Below are 22,130 nucleotides of genomic sequence, written 5' to 3'. Positions count from 1 at the left end.
GGCTGCCCAGGGAAGCTTCATTTTTGTCTGTTTCAACTTGTAGATACTCAAATTTGCAATGAAAGTGTTCTTGCAATTTTTAGTAGCATGTTTCTAGGCTTTTAGTATGAAACTGAGAAACTAAGGTTCCATTATGGTACCTATGTCATCCAAGTATGTGGTGGCTGACTTCCTCCACTCCTATACCTTTTCCCGTGGGTTAATGGAGCACATGATGGCAGCACTGGGCCTCATACAGGAGGATGAGCCATCGAGGGGAACAGGACAATTTTGAAGGAATTTCACAGACTGGACCGCAGAAGAGGAATGATGAGATGTGGGGATCTTTGGCTTTACTCTAGTCTGCAGGCTAATTTCCTCTAAGGCATTTCCACCTTCTGCTATCAATCCACCATCACATCTGCCCAGTGCCCTTCACCTTGTCCAGTCTTGCTGCCACTCTGACTCCTTGCTCAGTAATCCTTTCCTCTCCTTTCCTTTCTCAATGCATCACAACTGCTTTGCCTGCTTGCTCCCAGTTTCTCCCAGCAACTTGTTTCTTAGTTTCTTACCCAGTTAATTAGTCCTTGTTCTTCCACACTACAATCTAGTTCTTCCCCTAAATATGCCTTCCTTCTCAAATATTAGCTTGCCAACTTCCAGTTCAACTATCCCTCTCTCTTCCTTTGGTCCAAATTTCCTTTTTTTCCTCCTTACTACTTCCCACCAGTTCCCAGCTCTGGCCTCCTCTGTTCTCAGAAACAGGCAGCTTCACCCTCTGCCTTCCCAGTGACCTGAAAGGGGCAGGAGCTGGGGACACTCCAACACCCAGAGCCCAGTCCTGTACAGCATCAGCCCAGGGCACCATCACAGGGAAGGTCCAGCTCAGCCCAGTGCTGGAGAACTGCCCCAGGAGAGTCAAAGCTTCTGAGAAGTCAAACACTGACTTCTAGACCCACTCTACTAAACTCAGGCTGTACTTTCTTAAGCCTGCAACTTGGATAAATTTTGGGATATTTGGCTGAGACAGCATGTAGCATGTCCCTGACACAAACCCCAGCAAATTTCAAGTCTCTGCTCCAAACTTTTTGGATAAATAAAACCATAGGAAGCAGTTATCTGTTAGTATGGCTGACACCCACATTTCTCCAGCTCCAACTCAGCAGTGATCTGCTCTAATGGACTAATGCTTAAAATAATGCTGCCTCAGGTAGGCACCCCATGGTTGTAACTAGGCATAGATCGTACGGGTCTCAAGCATGAGAAGAACTTAATCAATTTGAAGGGACAGGACTGAAATGTAAGATGTAATTTTGAAGAGACTAAACCACTGGTATTATTTCAAAGGCAAGCACATCCACAAAACTATACTAAAATAACCACTTAGCATGAGACATTCACATCACCCGACAGGCAAATCTGCAGTTTTACAGTGTTAACATCTGCAAGCTAACACAGCTTTCTTGGAGAGCACGACATCACCAAACCGAGCACGTACCTGTCAGGGTTGAGGAGCTGCTGATGGCTGTGGAGGGGGTGGTGGGTCCAGCATCACCTTCTAACTGCAGCTCCTGCTCCACAGGCTGTTCTGGAATGGGCACCGGCAGCCCCTCCCGTGACTGCACGGCGGACAAAAGCATCCCCTCAGACTGCGGCCTTTTGAGAACAGTTCCCTCATCCTCAGCGGAAATGGCAAAACGGGGCATATCGAGAAGTCCTGAGCAGCGTCGGCGAACTGTCAAGGGTGGGCTGGAGTCACTCTCCGTGTGTGAGGATTCAGACATAGACAAGCGCTTACGCAATCTAAGAGAAAAACCAAGACAGAGCCCCTCAATTAAGTTAGGGGGATAATGAACTTTAAAGGGTGAAAATAGTGCACAGACCCAACTCACACATCTGAAGCCAATTTAAGGTGAAGTTAGGAGACCGAGCTACATCAGTAGGACTTAAAATAGCAAAAGCTCGAGGCATCACTTCAGTTTAGATTTCAAATATATTCCATTGTTAAGCTTCTAAGGAGTAAAACCAAAGAAAAATATAGTAAAATGAGTGATATTAAATATTATAAAAATCACAATTACAAAATGCAAGTCAACATCCATATTCCTTTTGGAATTAGATGAACTTTTCTTTCAAAGTTGCTGTAAATTTGAAGCCAGGAAGGCCTGATGCAAGATGAAGTGCACATCAGTTAAGAGTGTAATCTGTAAAATGTATTTTTTTTTAAAATGGAGTCAGACTAGATCACAACCACATTTTATGATCTTTCTAAAACCAAAAGTTACTGTAAAAGCTTTACAGGAGTTGTACAAAATGAGAGACATTCTTTTTTTTAGGGAAAGTTTCATAATTATTTCAGTAATGTAAGAAACATGGTGGGTATCCAAATTCATATATTATATTGACATTTTTTATCAGAATACAAGTTGGGTTTTTTTTTTTTTTTTAATATTCTGAACTTTAGAAACTTTGGACTTTCCTAATGGTTTCTCTAATTCGTGACAAATGGTAAAGTCTGGCAACACCAGACTTTGGATTCATTGACATTTAAGAAAAAGCTGCTGCTGGTACTTCTCCAACGTAACTAGTCTTTCCACAAATGAAAGCTTTACTTAAGGTTAGAATCCCTTCAAATTCATTCAAAGTATTTGCTTGTAATGGTTCTGCATGGCAAGGTTTTTGTAGCGGGGGGGGTTACAGGGGTGGCTTCTGTACGAAGCTGCTAGAAGTTTCCCCTATGTCAGATATAGCCAATGCCAGCCGGCTTTAAGACAGACCCGCCGCTGGCCAAGGCCGAGCCCATCAGCGACAGCGTTTTTCGCCTCTGTGATAACGTATTTAAGAGAGTGAAAAAGTTGTTGCGCAGCAGTAATTGCTGCGAGTGAGAGGAGTGAGAATATGGGAGAGAAACATCCCGCAGACACCAAGGTCAGTGCAGAAGGAGGGGGAGGAGATGCTTCAGGCACCGGAGCAGCGATTCCCCTGCGGCCTGTGGTGAAGACCATGGTGAGGCAGGCTGTCCCCCTGCAGCCCATGGGCAGTGGAGCAAATGACTCCCTACACCCCGTGGAGGGCCCCCACACCGGAGTAGGTGGATACCTGAAGGAAGCTGTGACCCCGTGGGAAGCCTGCACCGGAGCAGGCTCCTGGCAGGACCTGTGGCCCGTGGAGAGCGAGAAGCCCACGCTGGAGCAGGTTTGCTGCCAGAGACCCCATGAGGGGGGCTCATGCTGGAGCAGTCGGCTCCTGAAGGACTGCACACCATGGAGGAGACCCACGCTGGAGCAGTTCATGAAGGACTGAACCCGTGGGAAGACTCACGCTGGAGAAGTCATGGAGGACTTTCTCCCGTGAGGGGGACCCCACATTGGAGCAGGGCAAACGTGTGAGGAGTCCTCCCCCTGAGGAGGAAGAAGCGGCAGAAAATAACAGTGTGATGAACTGACCCCAACCCCTATTCCCTGTTTTCCCCCTGTGCCGCTGGGGGGGAGGAGGGAGGAAAATCGGGATCAAAGTTACGCCCGGGAAAGGAGGGAGGGGTGGGGGGAAGGTGTTTTAAGATTTGGTTTTATTTCTCATTACTCCTCTCTGAGTTAATTGGTAATAAATCACATTTCCTTTCAGTTGAGTCTGTTTTACCTGTGACGGTAAATGCTGAGTGATCTCCCTGTCCTTATCTCAACCCCACAAGCCTGTTGTTTTGGTTTTTTTTTTTTCCTCTCCTCTCTCCTGTCCAGTTAAGGAGGGGGAGTGATAGAGCGGCTTTGGTGGGCACCTGGCATTTTGGCCAGGGTCAACCCACCACATTGCTACAAATTTAGGAGATGTTAGTACTTAACTAGATACATTTAAGGACCATACCACTTCTACGCATTCATTTTCAGCTATTTATTCCAGGCTCCAGCTGTGGAAATAATCATACGAAGTATTCCTGACCTAACACCAGTCATAGAAAGTTTTGGCACACGTCAGTCTTTCTCAGATGCTGTGAGAAAACCAGAAGACTTAGTTCTACAGAACTTACATTTCAGGAGACCCAATCACCCAGCTGCGGTCTCGACTCTTCAAGCTGCCAAGGCTGTCCAGTCGGTCATCTTTTTCTTCGCTCAGACTCCGCTTAGTTGGTGGTGGAGTCTTCCTCTCTTCATGGATGGAAAGACGTTCCATGCTGCTATACACCTGCACATAGCAAAAGATCCTTCTGTACAGAGAAAACAAACCTACATGGCCTTTTCTGATGAAGGGGCATAGTTTCTTCTCAAAATGGAAGATACTCCCTAAAAACATGAACTCAGCAATGTTCTTTGACTAAATAACACAGTGCAGATGTGACATGCTCAAAGCGTGCCAGGGAGGAAAGGAAAAAGGCAAGCTTCAGAAACATTCACAATGCTTTTCTACAACAGCATCCAACAGCTCTCCTCTGAAAACAGCTGCCCACCACAGAAACACAAAACTTTTTGAAACTACTTGATCTTTGTTTTTAACGACTCTCAAATCTAAAAGGAGATATTGCCAAAGCAGGCTCCACAATTCTTGAAGGCTGGCATCTGGATCTTGAAATCTTACTACACAAATTCAATTCAGTGATAGGCATCACGCTCATGACCCCATTTCATTATCATCAGTCTATCAGCATTGCCCCAAGCTTATTTCAGAACAAAAAAGTCCTGCCCTCCTCAAGGAATCTACTATAATGCTGACAGCTTAATGAAAGTGCCTTTCTTGGTTTTACAGCCGTCTTTAAATAATTAAATGATTAAGCAAAAAAATCCATCCTTTTAAAACTACACTTGACTGTGGACCTAATTTACATAAGAAGAGATTAATGAAAATAATGTTATTAAAAATTCAGAGCATCAACAAGATAACTATTAATAAATCATATGGCTGAATTGTCAGACAAGAATTTCAAAATATAATGAGCCTTTTATGCCTCCCACATTACAAATGCTGTATAATTTTCCAGGTCTTAAAATAAATTCATTAAAAGTGAACTTTTTCTCTTTGTGGCAAAAACATTGAACCCTAAAGAAAAGCTTCAGTCTAACAGATGAATAATACTCACGGTGAGAAAAGGCACAAAAAAGAAACCCTTACGTACTCACGAGAACTTTTTCAAAACCCCAACTAATCCTCAGGTCCAATTTTAAACACACTTTTGGTGATGCAAATCAGGAGCAACTCCATAAAATTAATGGTAACTGTTACTTAAACCACTGTAACCCGGCTGAGGACAAAGAACAAACTGGTGCTTCAAACCTGACTTCAGTAGTGGAAATCTGGAGGATCTGTCTTGAAAAAGTGAAATATCTTTCGGTAGCCCTAAGTAAAATCACCATCTCATTAAGAAGAGGAAAATACAATTAATAGAGCGGGCTGACAGTATTTCTTCTCCCTCCTGCCCCTCCCCAAACATACTGTATTTTATCCAAGCTAACAGTGGCGTTATACTACTTTGAAATGTCCAGAGTTCCAACTTTTTATTTCAGATCCCCTGAGTAAGAATGAGAGACCTGCACAGACCTAAATCCAGAAAGTATGGCTAGAGGTGACCTCCTCAGGGCTTCCTGTCCATTTCCCCACCTCAAAGCAGAATCAGCTCTCTTCTAACATCTGACAGAAGCTTCTCCAACCTGTTCTTAAAAGCCGCCAGAGATGGAAATTCCACAAATTCCCCAGGCAACCCATGCCAATGCCTAATTATTGTTCAACATTGGAAACTTTTTCTTACCATGTACCCTATACCTCCTTTGCGCCCATCATTTTATATCAGTTCTAGGTAGAACAGGAAGATGAACGTCTTCCTCTCCTTCTAGCAGTTACATATTTGGAAACACATTAGGTTTTATGTTTTGTAGATCTCACATCACTCTTGTTGCTTTGCTCTGGACTCTGTTTTACCAGTCCATGTTTATTTTCAAGAACATTGCCCAGAACAGGACGGAGTACCCCAGCTATGGCCTTCCTACTGCTAAGCAGATGGAAAGGATTCCCTTATTTGCCTCGCAGAAAATATTCCTGCTTGCCCGGTATGGTAGCTGCCTTTTTGCTTCAATAATTTGGCACATCTAACTCACAATGCACTATAAGCTCAAATCCTTCTCTGAAATTCTCACCTCACCTTTTGTTCCTCAGGCTGCACTTGAGACAATAAGGAGCAGCAGAGGTGTAAACTTCACCTGTGCTCTTACTGCATAGGTTCCCTTTGATTTCAGACCATTATTTCAAAACGTCAGAATCAAATTTCATCCTAATACCATCTTGTCACCTACTGGAAGACCCTTTCAGAACGACGCTGTTCAAAGCAAATAAGCTTTGGACACTCCCTATGCCAGCATCAAAGTCATTAGTAAATCATCAAATCGCATCAAATTTAGAAGAGACCTCTGCAGTACCCAGCCTATTAGTGAAACATTAAGAAACATAAAATCTCATTCTCCAGTTGCTCTGGCACTCACCTTCTAATAGGCCACAAACTATCACGGAATAAACAACGTATACAGCTTTTTCTTTCCTCAGTGAATACTGAACACCATGCAACTCCCACATATCATCTGCATGATTAAATTCTACCCTATATGAAGCAATGAAACTGCTTTCCTCTCCAGATTTTTTCTTTCAACAAGCTAACATGCTCCTACCTTGCTGAACCTTGGCGAGCAAGAGGAAAATTGCCGAATTTCCACATGATCATCATCATTAGTGTCCTCCTCTTCTTCCGAATCCAGGTGTTGGTACCGTTCTGAACGTGCTGTGAACAAGACGTGGCACATTTCATCAGTGCAGGGAGTGCTGATAACTCTCACATCTCAAGCATTCCTACTTGTCTCCTTACAAAGAACTTTGAGTGATCATACACCGTGCAGGGTATTTTCCTTAATACTGAAACATACCCAGCCAGTTCTGCTCATCCTGTACAATCAGCAGTGAAGAATACCTCCTTATCTTGTATCATCAGCTATATTACATGCTATAAGCAGCCAACACTCAGCAGGTGCCTAATCCTGCAGATCTTTCATGGCAGGGATATTTCTTCCCTACAGCAAACAATCACATGAAAAGAAATGCAGAAACAATTCACTGCCCAATTTCCAATAAACAGCTTTATGATTGTATAAAGTCTGTCCTGCATACATACACACAAACCTTCTTTAAAAAATAAAAACTTTTACCCTCAAAATATGTCCTCTTCTCCCTCCTACAACTAGAAAAAGGATTAGATTTTGTGAAAGAAAATGGGCAAGCAGCCAATATGCAAAGCTATTTTTTAATGCAGAAATCTAAACTGCCTCCAAAGAGATTTTGTGCTTTGAGATTTGCAGCACTGGATTTCTAAGCCAGCCACATTGGATTTTGTGGGGCAGGCGTTAATAAGTTCGGCTATAGAAAGCTGATAGCTATACTGAGCCCAATTTGCTGTACTGTATTAGCCAGAAAGCTACTTCTATAAATTCTAAAATTTTCTGCATTAGGGTTTATAACAGCAATGCCAACTCTTATCAGTGTCTATGTGAGATATCTCCTGACATGAGAATGCCAGCCTGTATAAAGGAGTCACGTCAAAGTCACCCCGATAACCTACTGAGCATGCCTGGGCACTTGGGGAGTTTGTCATCCTTCCTACTTTACAGTCCCAGTGATTTGCATCACTGAATAGAACGTGATGATTTTACCCACCAAGAGCCGCACTGCGCCGTTCCCAGTCACTGACCCAAGTCAGTGACCAGAGCTCAAGTTCAGTGTCCGGTAAGTCCAGTTAGTGGTGGGAACACACTACCACCTTGGTTTCTACATGTCTGTTGTACCAAAACAACCTCAATACATGCAAAACACACCTCTGCCCCCTCTGCACAGTTTGACTCAAATTGCTCTCTGCAGCAAGTATGTGGAGACTTCTGAATCTCTCTCTCTCTCCGTTCTACCTCTCCATCCAACCTCTAACCTAAAAGCCTCTTCCCCAAACTGGAAGAGCACTACCTAAACAGGATCGCTGCTTTTGCAGCATGGCAGCCAAGGGGCTGGAGGCAGGCTGCTCTCTGCCACCCTTCACCCTGAGCAAAGCGCGGGAACAGAGCAAAAATGTGCTTCATATGAAGTCAGCAAGTCCCAAGGCTCTGGGAGAAGGATGGAAGAGATTCCATTGAAGTAGGGCAAAAATTTCCATAGCTTGGGGAACTGAAATAGCCCGGTATCATCCTGCACTGCTGCTGGAGTTGGGGAAAGACCCCCCTGACCAGCGATGAGCCCAAGCCCTTTCCACTTGCTGAGCTCCCCAAGCCAAACGAGAAAAGCTAGAGAGCAGAGACCCTGGGAACAAAGACCTCTCCATGCTTCACACGACACTCCTCCCTTCTCTTCCTTCCAAGAGCACTGACTCTGTCTGGTGCTTATCTGGAAATACCAGGAATCTTACATAGCACTGATACCATAGCAGTTCCCAGATATTTATACACACCAGACAGTCACTTCACATCTCATTAGAGTTAATAATACTAAAATAAGGTGATACACTCCCAGTGAAAATAATTTAAATTACTTTAAATCTCTAAAGAATTTTCCTTACATACTTGTCTTCAAGGGTTTGGGTTTTTTTTAAAAAAATACATTTATTGTCTGAAAACAGTCACTAGGGTAAGATAATACTGCCCAAACACTCAAGGAAGTCAGATTTACCAAACGCTTTGGAAGTACTGTAATAAGCGCAGCATAACAACCACAGACCCTCTCACTGCAGGGCCATGGCTGGCAGGACCACGGCTGGCAGGACCACAGGCACCACTGAAAGGCCAATTTACTTCAGCAGCAACATTTTTTCATTTAAAATTAATTTGCTCGGCATTCAACATAAACTTTTAAAAGCAATTTCCATCAAGTGTTTTACTCAATTTCTAACAATGACTTATCTCTAGCAATTTCAAAAATTAAATATGCACAAAAATTACAATGCCGTTCAGGCTGAATCTTTAGTCTTACTGTCAAAATAGCTTGTGTCATCCTCAGATTCCAACTGTGGGATGAATTCAGCTTTCTGCCGAAGTAATCCATTCCAGTCCAGATCTTTAAAGAACCGATGCTGTTTCACTTCAAAGGCACTACCTGAAATAAGTATCTTTTATTTCAGTGTTTCTTTCAGCATTTTCATAACTAGGAAAACAAACCCTAAAAATATCAGGAGCCTAAGAGAATGTACCTGAGTACATTTAAGTCACACATTTTCCAGGAATTTTGAGAAACAACTTAACCTTTTACCAAAGTGGTGATGCAGGATAAAATCTGAACAAGATTTCCTCCTTCCCACCTCCTCTCCCTGTTTAATGACAACACATGAATAAATCAGCTGGAAGGCAGCATCTGCTGTTACATTCCACAGCAAGTTGCAAGATTAAGAAGTAATTAACATCTTAATTTAAAATTTCCAAACTCCAGATACCATATTTGTTCTTAGCTGAATAACGAGAGAAAACTCAGACAGGTACTTATAGCATGTGAGTGGCTCCACTGTCACAAACTCACTCATTCGTGTGCTTAAAACAAGTCAGGGGCTTAACCATCTTCCTGAATTAGTATCTTTTGTTATTAATCTCAGAAGCTTGGGTATCCAGAAGGAAAAACTAAGGATTTTCTGTCTACTAGTTTATGCATTTTTTTCTCAAATGAAATTAATATTCATAAAAGATGATGCTGTCTTTTTAAAAAAGAGACTAGCAGAGGAAAAGAGATAAAAGGTTTGCTGAGTGCCAGCGGCACTACAAGATGCCAAGTGGAACAGCAGTCTCAGCATTACAGGTACATAAGAAATCAAAAAAACCATCAGTCCATCAAGTCATTTTATAAGGCAAAAACTCTACATCTTTTCCATGACAGCAACATCTTTCAAGTACATAGATTTGAAGTAAAGAAGGACATGTGAAATCCATCTGATATTATTAATTCATGATCTATTCATCACCCTTGTGTACCCATGTGTTAAGTCCGCTGAATACATGTGCCTTTTGGAATTGTTATATATGTAAGTTTTTATTTAATCCTTAAAGTGTAGTTTCCAACTGAAAATCCAAAATTAAATCAGACTAACCAAATCAATGAAACAGATAACCTGTGCTGTGAAGCCGCAGTGTTGCACAAATTATTGTAAAACAAGACTGTAGCTAAAGATTATTTATGGTTATTTACTATCAGGGAATGAGAAGTGTCAGCTTGTAAAACTTTAAATCTGACATTTCAATGCAGAAAGATTGACATACACATTTGACTTTGCCAAATTGATTATGAGACTTTGTTGTATGTTTGGAGAATTCTACAGTACAGGCCTCTAGGAATGGCAAAGTTTTCATTTATTTTATTACACCCAGGAGTTCAAATCCAGGTAGGGGATTAAGCCCCTAGTCAAAGAGAACTTCAAAGACATCTGATTACACACTGTTCAAATGGAGACACAACCCTCAAGCCTTCAATGGAACAGCACAAATTTGAGAAGTTATGTTGCCAAGCTGACAGTGCCCCTCTCTTGTTTCCCAAACAAGACAGTAATATCTGTCTGACTCGTGTACACCCATTCTCAGAGCTTTACCACACAAGACTCACTGAACCCTGTATAAACTGCTTCCCAGCTCTAGATGAGCATTTTTCAACATGGGTGGGCATGCATCACTGGCAAGGTAGCTTCTTTTCCTGCTTCTGGCTAGTACTTTCCTATGCACAAGCTTCCTACCTGTTCCCATTCTTTCCAGAGGATTTTGGCGGAGAAGCTTAGAAATGAGGTCCTGGGCATCCGGTGGCAGTGCATCATCACCTTCTGGCCAGGCAATTTCATCTGTGGACAAAAAGAGACTTGACGTTTTCTACCAGCTTCATGACCAATTTGAATAATCATTCACATTCCTATACCGTAAAATGCAGTGTTCAGTACTGCCCCAGAACTGTAAATACCTTGAATTCAGTAGTTTGCATACTTAATACAATTCAAGCATTGACATTTTCCAAAATGCATAAAATTCAGCGTCAGCTAAAGCTGCTGTCAATCCAAGCAGTGCTTGTGGAGAAAAAAGCATTAAGAACTCTATTAACAAAGTATGAAATGGGACTTCCATGACAATCCATAAACAATGACACTGACAATCGTGCGGCTGTATCTCATGCCCGCACATTCCACACTCGTTATACTTGGAATAGAGAGAACAATTCACAGGTAATGATTTCATGCATCATACTTAGTTATTTGCTGAAATTTGCTTTTTACAAAGGACATCTGCCAAGTGTGTTAAAAATTTACTGTTTCAGAAAGCATTCCCAATAGGAAATGTTTTCACTGGCATATTCACTGAGAGAACATAAAGCAGTCATTCGTCCAACTCCAAACAGGAGACAGGTTTAAAAAGCCACAAGACGTGAAGGTATGAGTACAACAGCTTCAACATGTTTTGCTCAGAATTTCCTTTTTATTTCATTTATACAACAATTACTAATTGACTGACATTTACACCTACAGAAGCAATAACCAAAATCAGACTGAATTAGACCAGTTGGTGGCTGCTCCTTTCATATTCTCCATCACTTAAGTTAAAAGAACAGAAAAATCCCCAAATACTTTTGCCCAAACCCACAAGGATCTGCATGGCTCCCACACCAAGCACAACAAAACTGCCTAGCAAGACATTAACCAGCTCAACAGCTTCTGACAGCTGGAATCAGATGAATACCACTTTGACACAGAAAAATAAATATTTTAAAATTAAAACTTGTTTTTTTATACCTATACCTTCCTGACTAAACTGTGGATCCTCAATATTTTCAAGGTTTTACTTCACAGCACAGTTTGAAACCGCTTCAGAGCCAGAACAGAAACATACCACTGATCACTTGTCCAAACAGCTCTTCGGGTGTGTCCCCAAAGAAAGGAACACAGCCAACTAGAAACTCGTACAGGATAATTCCCATGGCCCACCAGTCCACGGGCTTCCCATAGCCCTGGCGCAGGATCACTTCTGGTGCTATGTATTCTGGAGTCCCACAGACCTCAAGAGAAACACACAAGAAAGCAATAAACTTAGAAATTGCCAAACTCACATCAAAGCTTATTCTTGTCTTTTTTTTTTTCCTTTTCCCCCTCAGAGCTTTACAAGGAAGTTATTAATGTTTTACCACTAACCGCTTTATGCTGTGAGCTACTTCCACGGAGCAAGAGTCTATATTTGAGGAATACATTACCTGGACAGAAATGATATCACATACTATGAAATGTTCCTAGTGTGGACATGTCAGCTAAATAGTTCTTTGGTGCACGTTTAGTAAAGCATATGGGAAAAATGCATATTCTCTGTGTATAGGTCCGTCTGCTTGATGGATGTCTACTGGCACAGGTATAGCTATGAGGAACTGAGTTTTGACAAACCTCACATCTCTGTGCTCACAGAATTTAGTTTCACAGATGCAGAATTAGCAGCACAGCATGATTACACACTTCAGCATTTCAACTTGGGAGGTACAGCTGGCACAGACAAGGGCTAAAGAAATCATGTTGGAAGATCTAAGTTGCCTCAGGCTTAGAAGCAGCAACAATAACAAAATAGTTGTAAAAAAATCTAACACTGCAAAGTGTAAGACCATGATCTATTAACTAAAGAGAGTTCCTGCTAGAAAAAACATTGTTACTCAGAAGCAAAGGAATACCCCTGGATGATTATGAATTACCACTTGGCACAGCTAAAAAAGAAAATTCAGCTGTGATCCTAGGTACTTTACTTTTAATCCCGTTATACAAGGCACTGGTGAGCCTGCATCCAGAACAATATAGTTCCTGTCAACTATGCCCAGGAAGTATAAACTCAAGCTGAAAGAAGTGCATGGAAGAGCTATTCATTCATCAAAGGGAAATCTATCTTTTTATCTAGAAGAACTTAGCTGGTTAAGCCTAACAAAATGAAGGCTAAGGAGAAAAATGACCCTTAGTAAGTATCATGGGGATAAAAATCAATGTTTAAGTCAACAGATAAAATTACAAGAAGAAACATAGAGGAACTTGCCATGAACTTCCTAAGCACCAGAAGGGGGAGACCGTGGAACAACCTTCCAGCAAAATTCATGTTACATCCCTAAACCAACTTCTGTTCACACCTGCACCGCTGCACTTTCAATATCCTAAACTAAGAGCTGAAGTGCATCACTTCAAAAGAAGCTGAAATAACAAACAATACCAATTTATGCACAAACATGAGAACCAACTTGTATCTTTTCCTCCCATTCTACAATGCACAGCACAGTGTTGAGGCAGAGAGGGAGTGCTACAAACTCCGATTCTGTCCCAAGACAGAATCCTGCATTTGATCCCACATCAACAGACAAAACTTTTCAGCTTACCTGCTTGTCCAGGAATTCCCTGGTATCTTTCTCAATGTGTCCCTCATAAAGATTAGTTGTAAGACTCATTAACCCAATTTTAGACAGTCCAAAGTCTGTTAGCTTAATGTGACCCATGGAAGTTATCAGGAGACTAGAAGAAAGAGAAGCAGCAAAACAATCCAACATTCAGTTAATTGTTTCCCAAAAGAAATTTAAAAAAGAAGAACACAAGATAATGCTAAGCAAGTTCTGAGTGTTACATCCCCTTCAAATACCTGGAAGGAACCTCCTATGCAACAGAGCAGCCAAGGCATTCATTTCTAGTGAAATCAGACTATCTTCTGCCATAATTTCATCAGTGTAGCAACAGCTTTAAGACAGTATCTGAAAACATTCTTCCCAACCTTTCTCAGTGTCTACCTGGTTCTACATCAGTAGCAAGACACTCCATAAAACCTCCTACATGTCAGATGCCATGGAAGATCTTTAGTGTCTCTAGCCCCAGGTCCGCTTGCCTATAGAGAAAGCCCCTGAAGAACTGGGTCTCTCCCTCCAGGCTGTGAAAAGCTAAAGACTTACTTATCAGGTTTTAGGTCACGATGAACAATCCCATAATTGTGTAGGTACTCCAATGCCAGAACAGTCTCAGCAAAATACATCCTTGCCATATCAACAGGTAGGGCACCAATGTTCTTGAGAAGTGTAGCACAATCACCTCCTAGAAAAAAAAAAGATATAAATGTGGCACAGTGAAATGGCAAATATCAGTAAGAAAGAACAGCTACAGCTCTACAATACTAGATTACACTAAGTTTCCTAAAGGCTGTTTCTCTCAACCCTGTTAGCCTGAATTCTAAAGGTCTCTCTACACTCCATCTTCAGCTTCAAGTAAGTATTAAAATCTTAGTAAAACTGAGATCCATGTATGTTGGGCATGCTGGCTCAAGAACTGTACAGACACTATTTCCAAACCGTAAGCAAGCATTGGAGAAAGGGCAGTTCATGACTGTTTGGTTTCTCTATAAATTTCTTTGCTTTCCACCACTGAGCCTACTTCTGACATACAAGCTTCTTAAAAAAGTAAGTAAACACTTCTACAACTACTAACTGGCTCTCCCTACACATGGAGAGGCAGCCATGCCTTTGGACACAGTGGTAGTCATGACAATAAGGCTGGGGGCCCATGATGCAAGCTTCTTAAGGAACATTGTCCACACATTTCATTCGACCTTCATCTCCACTTGCAAACAGGAATTAATATTAAAATTTCTGATGTCAATACATCTGTTTTCATTCCACTAATTCATCTGAAAGAGCACTGATACAATAACTATAAGCTTATTTCTCATAGTCAACTTCAGCCAAGCAAGCCAGGCATAAGAAATTAATCTTATCCACCAGTGGAATTATATTGCTTACAATAAGATACAGTGATAAAATAAAATCAAATAATATTCCAAAGACTGAGCAAAACAAACAAAGAAAACTGCAGCATAAAACAGCACTGTATTTTCAAAAAGATTGTTAAAGAACAGACTGTGTTGCTTGGTCATGTTTCTTAACTATCCTTTCCTAACTGTAATGCCAAGCAAATGTGCTATGGATCTAGCCATGTCATCCCACAGGAGAGCAGGAGGATTTACTTCCAGTGAGGACTGGAACGTTCATGCTGACTTCCGACCCCAACAGTCTTCTATGTGTGGCTTTGTTTCCTCCGCTGTAATCATGTTGTACTAGTCACAGGGATTCACAGATGGAGTATCTCCTTATGCTAAAGTGGTCGAACGATTCATTTGTCCGTCTCAGCCCAAGCAGTCCATACACTCCTTCCTAAAACAGCATCAGGACCTTTCCTGTGACTGCAGGGCTGACTGAGCTTACTTTCTGTGAAGAAAGGACTAGCACACACATGAGATGGTCTTACCATTTATTGTGTTCAGAGCAGTGGACTGATCAGTCTTACACTCAAAATCTTACAGATCACTCAGAAATGTCATCCTTTACGAGGAGGCACTCTGCATACACACTACAAGTCCATCCTATCTAAGGTCCCTTTGCAGGTGTAATGACAACCATACCTTCCACATACTCCATAACCATGCACAGGTGGCGCTTGGTCTCAAAGGAGCAGAACATGCTGACCACAAAGGGGTTCTCAGCAAACGTCAAGATATCTCTCTCCACAAAGGCCTGCTGGATCTGGTTTCTCAAAATTAGGTTCTGTTTGTTGATCTTCTTCATGGCAAAACGTTGACGGGTGGTCTTGTGTCGCACCAAATACACCGCTCTAGAAAACCACATACCAAGAGAAAAAGTTCCATTTTCAGTTCAAACTGGTTTTTTGGGTTTTTTTTAAAACAGCGATGGATCCTGACAGACTTATCTGTGACTCCATAAAATCCCAGCTCAGTGCCAAGGTCCCCTAGAAAAGAAGGAGCCCCATGATTCTTCCTGCCAAAAGCTACTCTGCCTTTTTGAATCACGCAGGACTTTTGTTGATGTGACTAACAAGGAGATAGCTCAGAGACAAATGTCACAAACCTCCTCAAGCATCATCGCAGAGGCACGTATTTTTCAACTATTCACTTCAAAACACCATTTCACTTAAAAAATTGTCCAAAACATATGGAATCAGCACGATTTCTTTCCAAGCTCCATAAAATTAATTTGACACAACACTGTCACGAGGGATTTCCTTCAGTAAAGTATCTCTTACATTTGTATCATTTGCAGATCATTAGATTCCTGCACAATAATAAAACAGTTTGCAAATAAAATTTTCATCCAGTTTGCCTGCCTTATTGAATCAGTACTTGTTTCCTTTTCTCTGGAGTATACTACATTTAACATGGTATTGTGTCTCACTAGCAGCTGACTCTAAGATACATCCAGTATAAAGACAGATACGAATAACGGCAAAACTACCACCTCTCTCACCTTTATAAAAAGCTACATTTAAATCATGGGGCCTGTGCAGAAATATGACTGAAAATGTATAAAATCTTCTTGTCTAACAATGTGCCTCTTTGACCTGCTCCATTGTGTCAACACTGACTAAAAAATATGCTTACAATTTTTCCACGTACAATTTTTTTTAAAATGAGTTGCTGTTAACTAAGCATCCACTTCAACAAAACACTCAAGCACATGCTCAGGTTTTGCTGTTATGACCTACTGAATATCACTGCTTTTCAGTTACAATTTAATGACTATCACTGGTAAGGATATATGAACTGCAGTGTCAGGAACTCTCTTTAAAATTCTAGATAGGTTTGTATGAGCAGTTAAAATTTTAACTGACCAATTTCATTCTGGATTCTTCAATATAAAATCTAATAGCATTTTTACTGTATTTCTTCTCACAGTAGATTTGCCCCAATGTAATTTTAGCACTTCTTTTAGTATTTCAAGTGCTCACGAACAACCACATGTTACATATATAATCTGAATACATGGAAGAACGGAAAAGCATAAACTACTACTGCCCCAATATTCTCGCTGTTTCAATGAATCAATAAAATTTGCACCAACAGAATTTTGCCCTCACTCATTTAGCCTTTAAACAAACAAATCACAGGACTTAACCAGACAGCATGAAAGGAAATACAGACTGCCCTGCTAAGCAATAAGAAAATGGGTGCAAAATAATTTTCTCAGACTCGTGGAACTACATTTATTTACTATTACTTAGGAAATCTCATAATAAACTAAACGACAATATTTTCCCTAGAGACAATGTTTAGAGAAATGTTTTGCCACCTCAAGCTAAGGTACTAGAGTGTCTATATCTTACCTACCTACCATAAAGAAACGGTACAGAAATAGTTACTGGAAAAACAGGCTTGAGGTCACAGCTAGGAAGGGCTTCAGAAAACTTGTGCCACAGAGGGATTAGGAATACCACATTCTCAAAGCTTTAACACAGGGCAACTAATTTTCCTGAGCTGGAAGCTGTGTGTCAGTTCAGCACAACATAAGGACTTAGCCGGGAACTATGTCCAGGTAAGGGGCTATTGTCTAAGAAACCTCAACATGATGCAAGAAATCTCATCTCCCAGAATAATGTAGAAGACATCACAAGTGTGGAACCTCTGTAAGACCCAAGCAAAATTAATTTTTGCTTTGGACCCAATAAAAACCAGTCATGTGCCAACCTTTGCTATAGTCCTTCTCTGGGTAGAACAATAATAGTATTTTCTTCTAAAGCAAAGTCTAAAAGTCTTACCCATAAGCACCATTACTAATTAGTTTAATGGTTTCAAACTCTTCTTCAGATGGAGTTTTCTTTGACTGGACAGAGGCCCCACGGCTCTGGGGAAAGAAACAACGAAAATGGAAATCAGGAACAGCAATTACTTCATTCTACACCTCACTTTTTCGTCCTTTTCTTCTTCAATCCATTTCTAAACCACTGGAGCCCTCAGCTTTAGTATAACCATCTGCATACCTAGGACCCTTGCAGATTCCTTCCACAATTAGCAGCACAATCAGTGCACTAGAAGATTCAGGACTTTCCCCAACATTTAAAATACCAATAAACTAAACTACTACGGATTTTTGAAACTCAGTGAGTTACATAATTAATTTTTTCCAATAGTCCATTACTAAAGCCAACTCTCTTCAATACCCATCATATTTACAAATGCGGATATAAAGAATTTCTCCAGATGATTTTTGTTTGCAACTCTAAAAAAGAATCAACAAAACTTGGATGATAATTCCTGTTTGCCACTTCTAAGTATTTCACCACCACAGTACAGAGATTTCCACATTTTTATGAGCCTATACCCTAGTTTTAACATGCTTCTAAATGTCAGCACTTTTTTTTTTAAATTAAAATTACTCTGCATTATAATTAATTCTTTACTGTAGACTACTTCTTTCCAGAGGAAAAAAAGCACCAGACAGAGTAAGTGTATTACTGCTTTACCTCAACTGAATCATCTGTCTCAGGAGTGTCTGGGCTGTCATAGCTATTCAGCTGGGCCATTTCTGAAAAGAAAGAGGAAAGATTACTCCTAATGATCTCAATCAAACACTATTCTCTTTGTTTACACAAGACAAACAGGATTTTAAGAGGTGCTTGTAGATGATGAAGAACATTTCCCGCCTCCCCCCCCCCCCCCCCCCCGCTGTAAAAAGTCACCCCAATTATACAGTGATAACCTTTAAAATTTTTTAAGCTGTAGGCAGCATTTTATATAAAGATGAATATAATTAATTGTTCTAATTTCAGCCTGACTTATTCTAGGTGGTTTCTATAATAAGTAAAAGCAATAAATGCCAGTTTGGGGAAACAACTAGCTACTTAATATTAAAATGTACTCCATGCATACACGCCTGCATATAGCCTGGTGGCATCTCTGTCTATACTCCAGAAAAGAAAAAGCTTTACATTTCAAACAACCTCCCTCCAAGAAATGTGTCTGATTCTGCAAAATGCTGAGCAGCAGCAGCAAACTGGAGAAAGTCAGTTAGTTTAGGCTACTCAGCTGTCTTAGGAGATGCTATAAACTTTGCAAACCCCAAATCCTGCATTAACTACTAGTCTCTGAACAGACATCATTGACATTTCTGGGTGCCCTCCTTACAGAAAGGAAATAAGGCACCTTGACATCTCCACACATTTCTAAAGAAAATTTGACTTTAGTAAGGGGAATTAGTGATGGAAAGGTTCTCTCCCATGACAGGGATCAAAGGAAATTTCCCTTTAATGTCAGATTTCAACAAATGCTATTAAATTGCATTTAGCAATCTTTGGTAAAAATTTTCCCGAAGAGCTCTTCACTTGAAGTCAACCTGTCACTGTCATTCCAGTAAACATCACAGAAATTAAACTAGTCCTATCCAGACTACTAATTTATGCTAAAATTATGCTCTCCTGAGAAAACAAAAGGTATGGTTCAATCGCTGAAATATTCCACAATAACCTCCAGTCTCTGTCACACTTTCTATTGTTGCTGAGCAAGCCGTGCATGCTCATAAAACTTGTCATAGGAGAAGAGATTCAGCTAGCAAAGTGCCAGGCAGAAATATTAACTCACAAATTTCAAAGTCGGGATCTTCTGGGCCTCTGTACGTTTACAGCATATTCAATTTACCATATGCAATTCTGGTATCTAGCAGAAAAGCTGTTACTGTCTTCTAAAGCATTACTCTCTCTGGTTTCACTGCTATGCAAGGTGTAAAAATACAATCTCATCTCCACCTAAAAATTCATACTAGTCCTGGTTTCTCATGGAAAATAACAACAAAAACACTTTTCCAGAGAGGACAACGAAGTGGGATGAGAGGATATTTTCCAATCAGGCCACCAACAGGCAGGCAGATCAGAAAAATAACAGGTAAATTTACTTTTACTGACCAACAGCACAGAGAAAACAGTTAAATCATAAAGCCATTTTCTAACATTGTTTCAGCTATAATACAGGGAGACATTATTAACATCATAAGTAAAGAACTGTCACTGCTGATGTGCGATCCTTACCCCAGCAACATTCCTTTGAGACACGGGGCTAGAAAGGACAGTCTAGAATTTGACAGCAAACAGGGAAATAAGAACAAATGGCCTAGAAATTAAATCAATAAAACAAAAGCCTCCTTCAGCTACGTAGTGACCAGGAGATCTGGTTATCCTTCCAGCAGTTTGGAGAGCACAAAACAAAGAGTTCTCACCCTCCAGGGGATCCCTGGTGAGTCCCAGCTGGCTGATAATATAACGAGGAATGTCACATTTGATTCCTTGCCCTTCTTTGGCATGGCCTTCTGCAGCTTCTAACAAATGGTAGAACTCTTCAGGATCAAACTCCTACAGCAAGGTAGTAAGAGAGACAGAAAGAGGTATATAATTCAGGTTTACAATTACAAAAGGTTTCTCCCCTGTATAGGAGATTCCTCAGAAACATCCAAAGTTAATTCTGGGCTCAGCAGTGATGCAAAATATTTGCAGTTACAACAAGCAAGTCAATGCATTCCACTATGCTCTGCAAAAATGACAGACATTTACAGCCTGCTGGATGTCCACTGGCTTAGATCTGCAAACCAAAATAGGACAAGGACTGTAGGGACTTTTTATAAACCAAAACCAGACCATTGGATAATACAGCCCTGATAATGATGATAATGCAAGCATTAATCTGGGCCCACCTCCCAGTTTGGGATGAGCCAGGGAAAGCTCTGTGACAAGGACTGAGGTGCCACCTTCTGCCACCTCCGTCTGACAGGTAAGTTAAGCCAATATAAAACTCTCCTGATTTCAAATGTCACATCTGATCAAACCATACACCCAGCTAATTCTGTAAATGTCCCAACCTTAGCAATTGCTAATAAAATTATTAATAAAACAGCAATAGCTATTTTATCAGCAGAGATTTCACTTTCTATGTAAGAAATACTGCTGCACTATTTCTTATACTATGCAGTACAGGATCATCTTATCAACTCAGTCTTGGTGTATACATTCTCTAAGACAAGAAAAGGTTATAAGAAGGTGTAATTTCTTCTACTGGACTAACATACAGTTGGAAATAAAAGACAAGCTTTTGGCAGCTGGAGCACTCTGCTTAGAAGCAAGTTCACTAGTTAACTTTAGCTCTCCCCAGGCAACAAACCTCATCATTCACCAGCAACGAGCAGTTTGCCAAGACTCTTCAAAAATTTTCTAATGAAAATGAGAGGATAACAGGGGAAGAGTTACAGCATATAGCATCTGAAAAGACCTGATATGAGTACAGTCAGCAGCACAAGAGAAAAAAGATCACCAGACTGCAAACAAGAAAAAGAAACTAGAGATTGTGATGATGTAGAGATATTTGAATGGTTACAGAAACAGAGAAAAGACGCGCTTTTCTTTGATTGCTCTAAGCAACACTGCTTGGATACGTGCCGTCACCACAGACAGCCACAATGCAAGAAACAGACTTCCTTCTTATTTCCTCTGGAAATTGATTAATCAACTGTCTCAGAATTGACAGAGAGTGGGAGCGAGACTGGAGAGGACCATGGGAGAGAGATGGACAACAGACTGCAGTATAATACAGAGAACAAGATGAAAGGGAAGGTGGAGTCAAGGCAGGACTCTTCAACACAACTAGAGGTCATTTATTGGTGAGTAAAGGACAGAAGAATAAAAAGCCTGGTGACAAAAAATTGAAACATACAGAAAATTAAGAAATTAAATAAATTCCAGTTCTGTCTTCTTTTTAGTAGATTTATTTCATCATTTGAATACAGTAGAATGATCCCTACTAAGGGGAGGTAAGTGCTATGGAAAAATAATCTGAAAAAAAGAATAAATTACAAACTTTTCCCCAAAAGATGGTTTCAGTGATGCAAAAACCACGTTATTATTTTCTTGAAGCCCCAGAGACTCAGTCCGTAAATAAACATTTCACAGTTCAACAGGTAATATAAAGACTGAAGCCAAATAACTGAAGTTTAAAATACTTAAATGCCTTCACCCCCATTAAAACAATCACAACCATCAGAACCACTGACTATATGGTCAGTTATTTCATTTACAAGTAAGAAATAAGAATGACCTCTGTTACTAAAATTAACCTTAATATTAAATCTTAGAAAAGCTGTTTATAAATTCATACATAACTGAAAGGTTACATTACAAAAAAGTGTGTAAAAAAAAAAGAAATGTAGTTCTCAAGCTATTTAAACGGTCAACTATCCATTACTATATTTCTTGTTCTTTTATGGTATAAAAGGAACATTAATATTTAATTCTTCGTGTCAGCAGAGTAAAACACATATTTGGAAAAAAAAATGCTAGAAAGGCAATAAAACAGGGAAGACTAATA

The 22,130-nt window shown here is 40.5% G+C and overlaps 1 protein-coding gene across 4 annotated transcripts in view; it reads right to left on the bottom strand.

Annotated features, from left to right (window-relative positions):
- The window catches only part of MAST2 (microtubule associated serine/threonine kinase 2), a 200,906-nt gene that overhangs the window by 11,080 nt on the left and 167,696 nt on the right, over window positions 1-22,130 (bottom strand). For all 4 annotated transcript variants that reach the window (XM_086463118.1, XM_086463120.1, XM_086463119.1 and 1 more), the window contains 12 exons: window positions 19,996-20,128; window positions 18,251-18,312; window positions 17,546-17,631; window positions 15,399-15,607; window positions 13,900-14,038; window positions 13,339-13,471; window positions 11,832-11,997; window positions 10,694-10,795; window positions 8,956-9,078; window positions 6,624-6,733; window positions 4,004-4,158; window positions 1,478-1,782 (listed from right to left, as the gene is read on the bottom strand). In XM_086463118.1, coding sequence (XP_086319244.1) covers window positions 1,478-1,782; window positions 4,004-4,158; window positions 6,624-6,733; window positions 8,956-9,078; window positions 10,694-10,795; window positions 11,832-11,997; window positions 13,339-13,471; window positions 13,900-14,038; window positions 15,399-15,607; window positions 17,546-17,631; window positions 18,251-18,312; window positions 19,996-20,128 — 1,723 coding nt within the window. The remainder of the gene's footprint in view (window positions 1-1,477; window positions 1,783-4,003; window positions 4,159-6,623; window positions 6,734-8,955; window positions 9,079-10,693; window positions 10,796-11,831; window positions 11,998-13,338; window positions 13,472-13,899; window positions 14,039-15,398; window positions 15,608-17,545; window positions 17,632-18,250; window positions 18,313-19,995; window positions 20,129-22,130) is intronic.

The sequence above is a fragment of the Leptosomus discolor genome, chromosome 3 (assembly GCF_034619465.1).
Source record: "Leptosomus discolor isolate bLepDis1 chromosome 3, bLepDis1.hap2, whole genome shotgun sequence".
NCBI lineage: Eukaryota > Metazoa > Chordata > Aves > Leptosomiformes > Leptosomidae > Leptosomus > Leptosomus discolor.
Note: the sequence above shows the minus strand (reverse complement) of the source record. Positions and strands in the feature narration are given on the sequence as shown.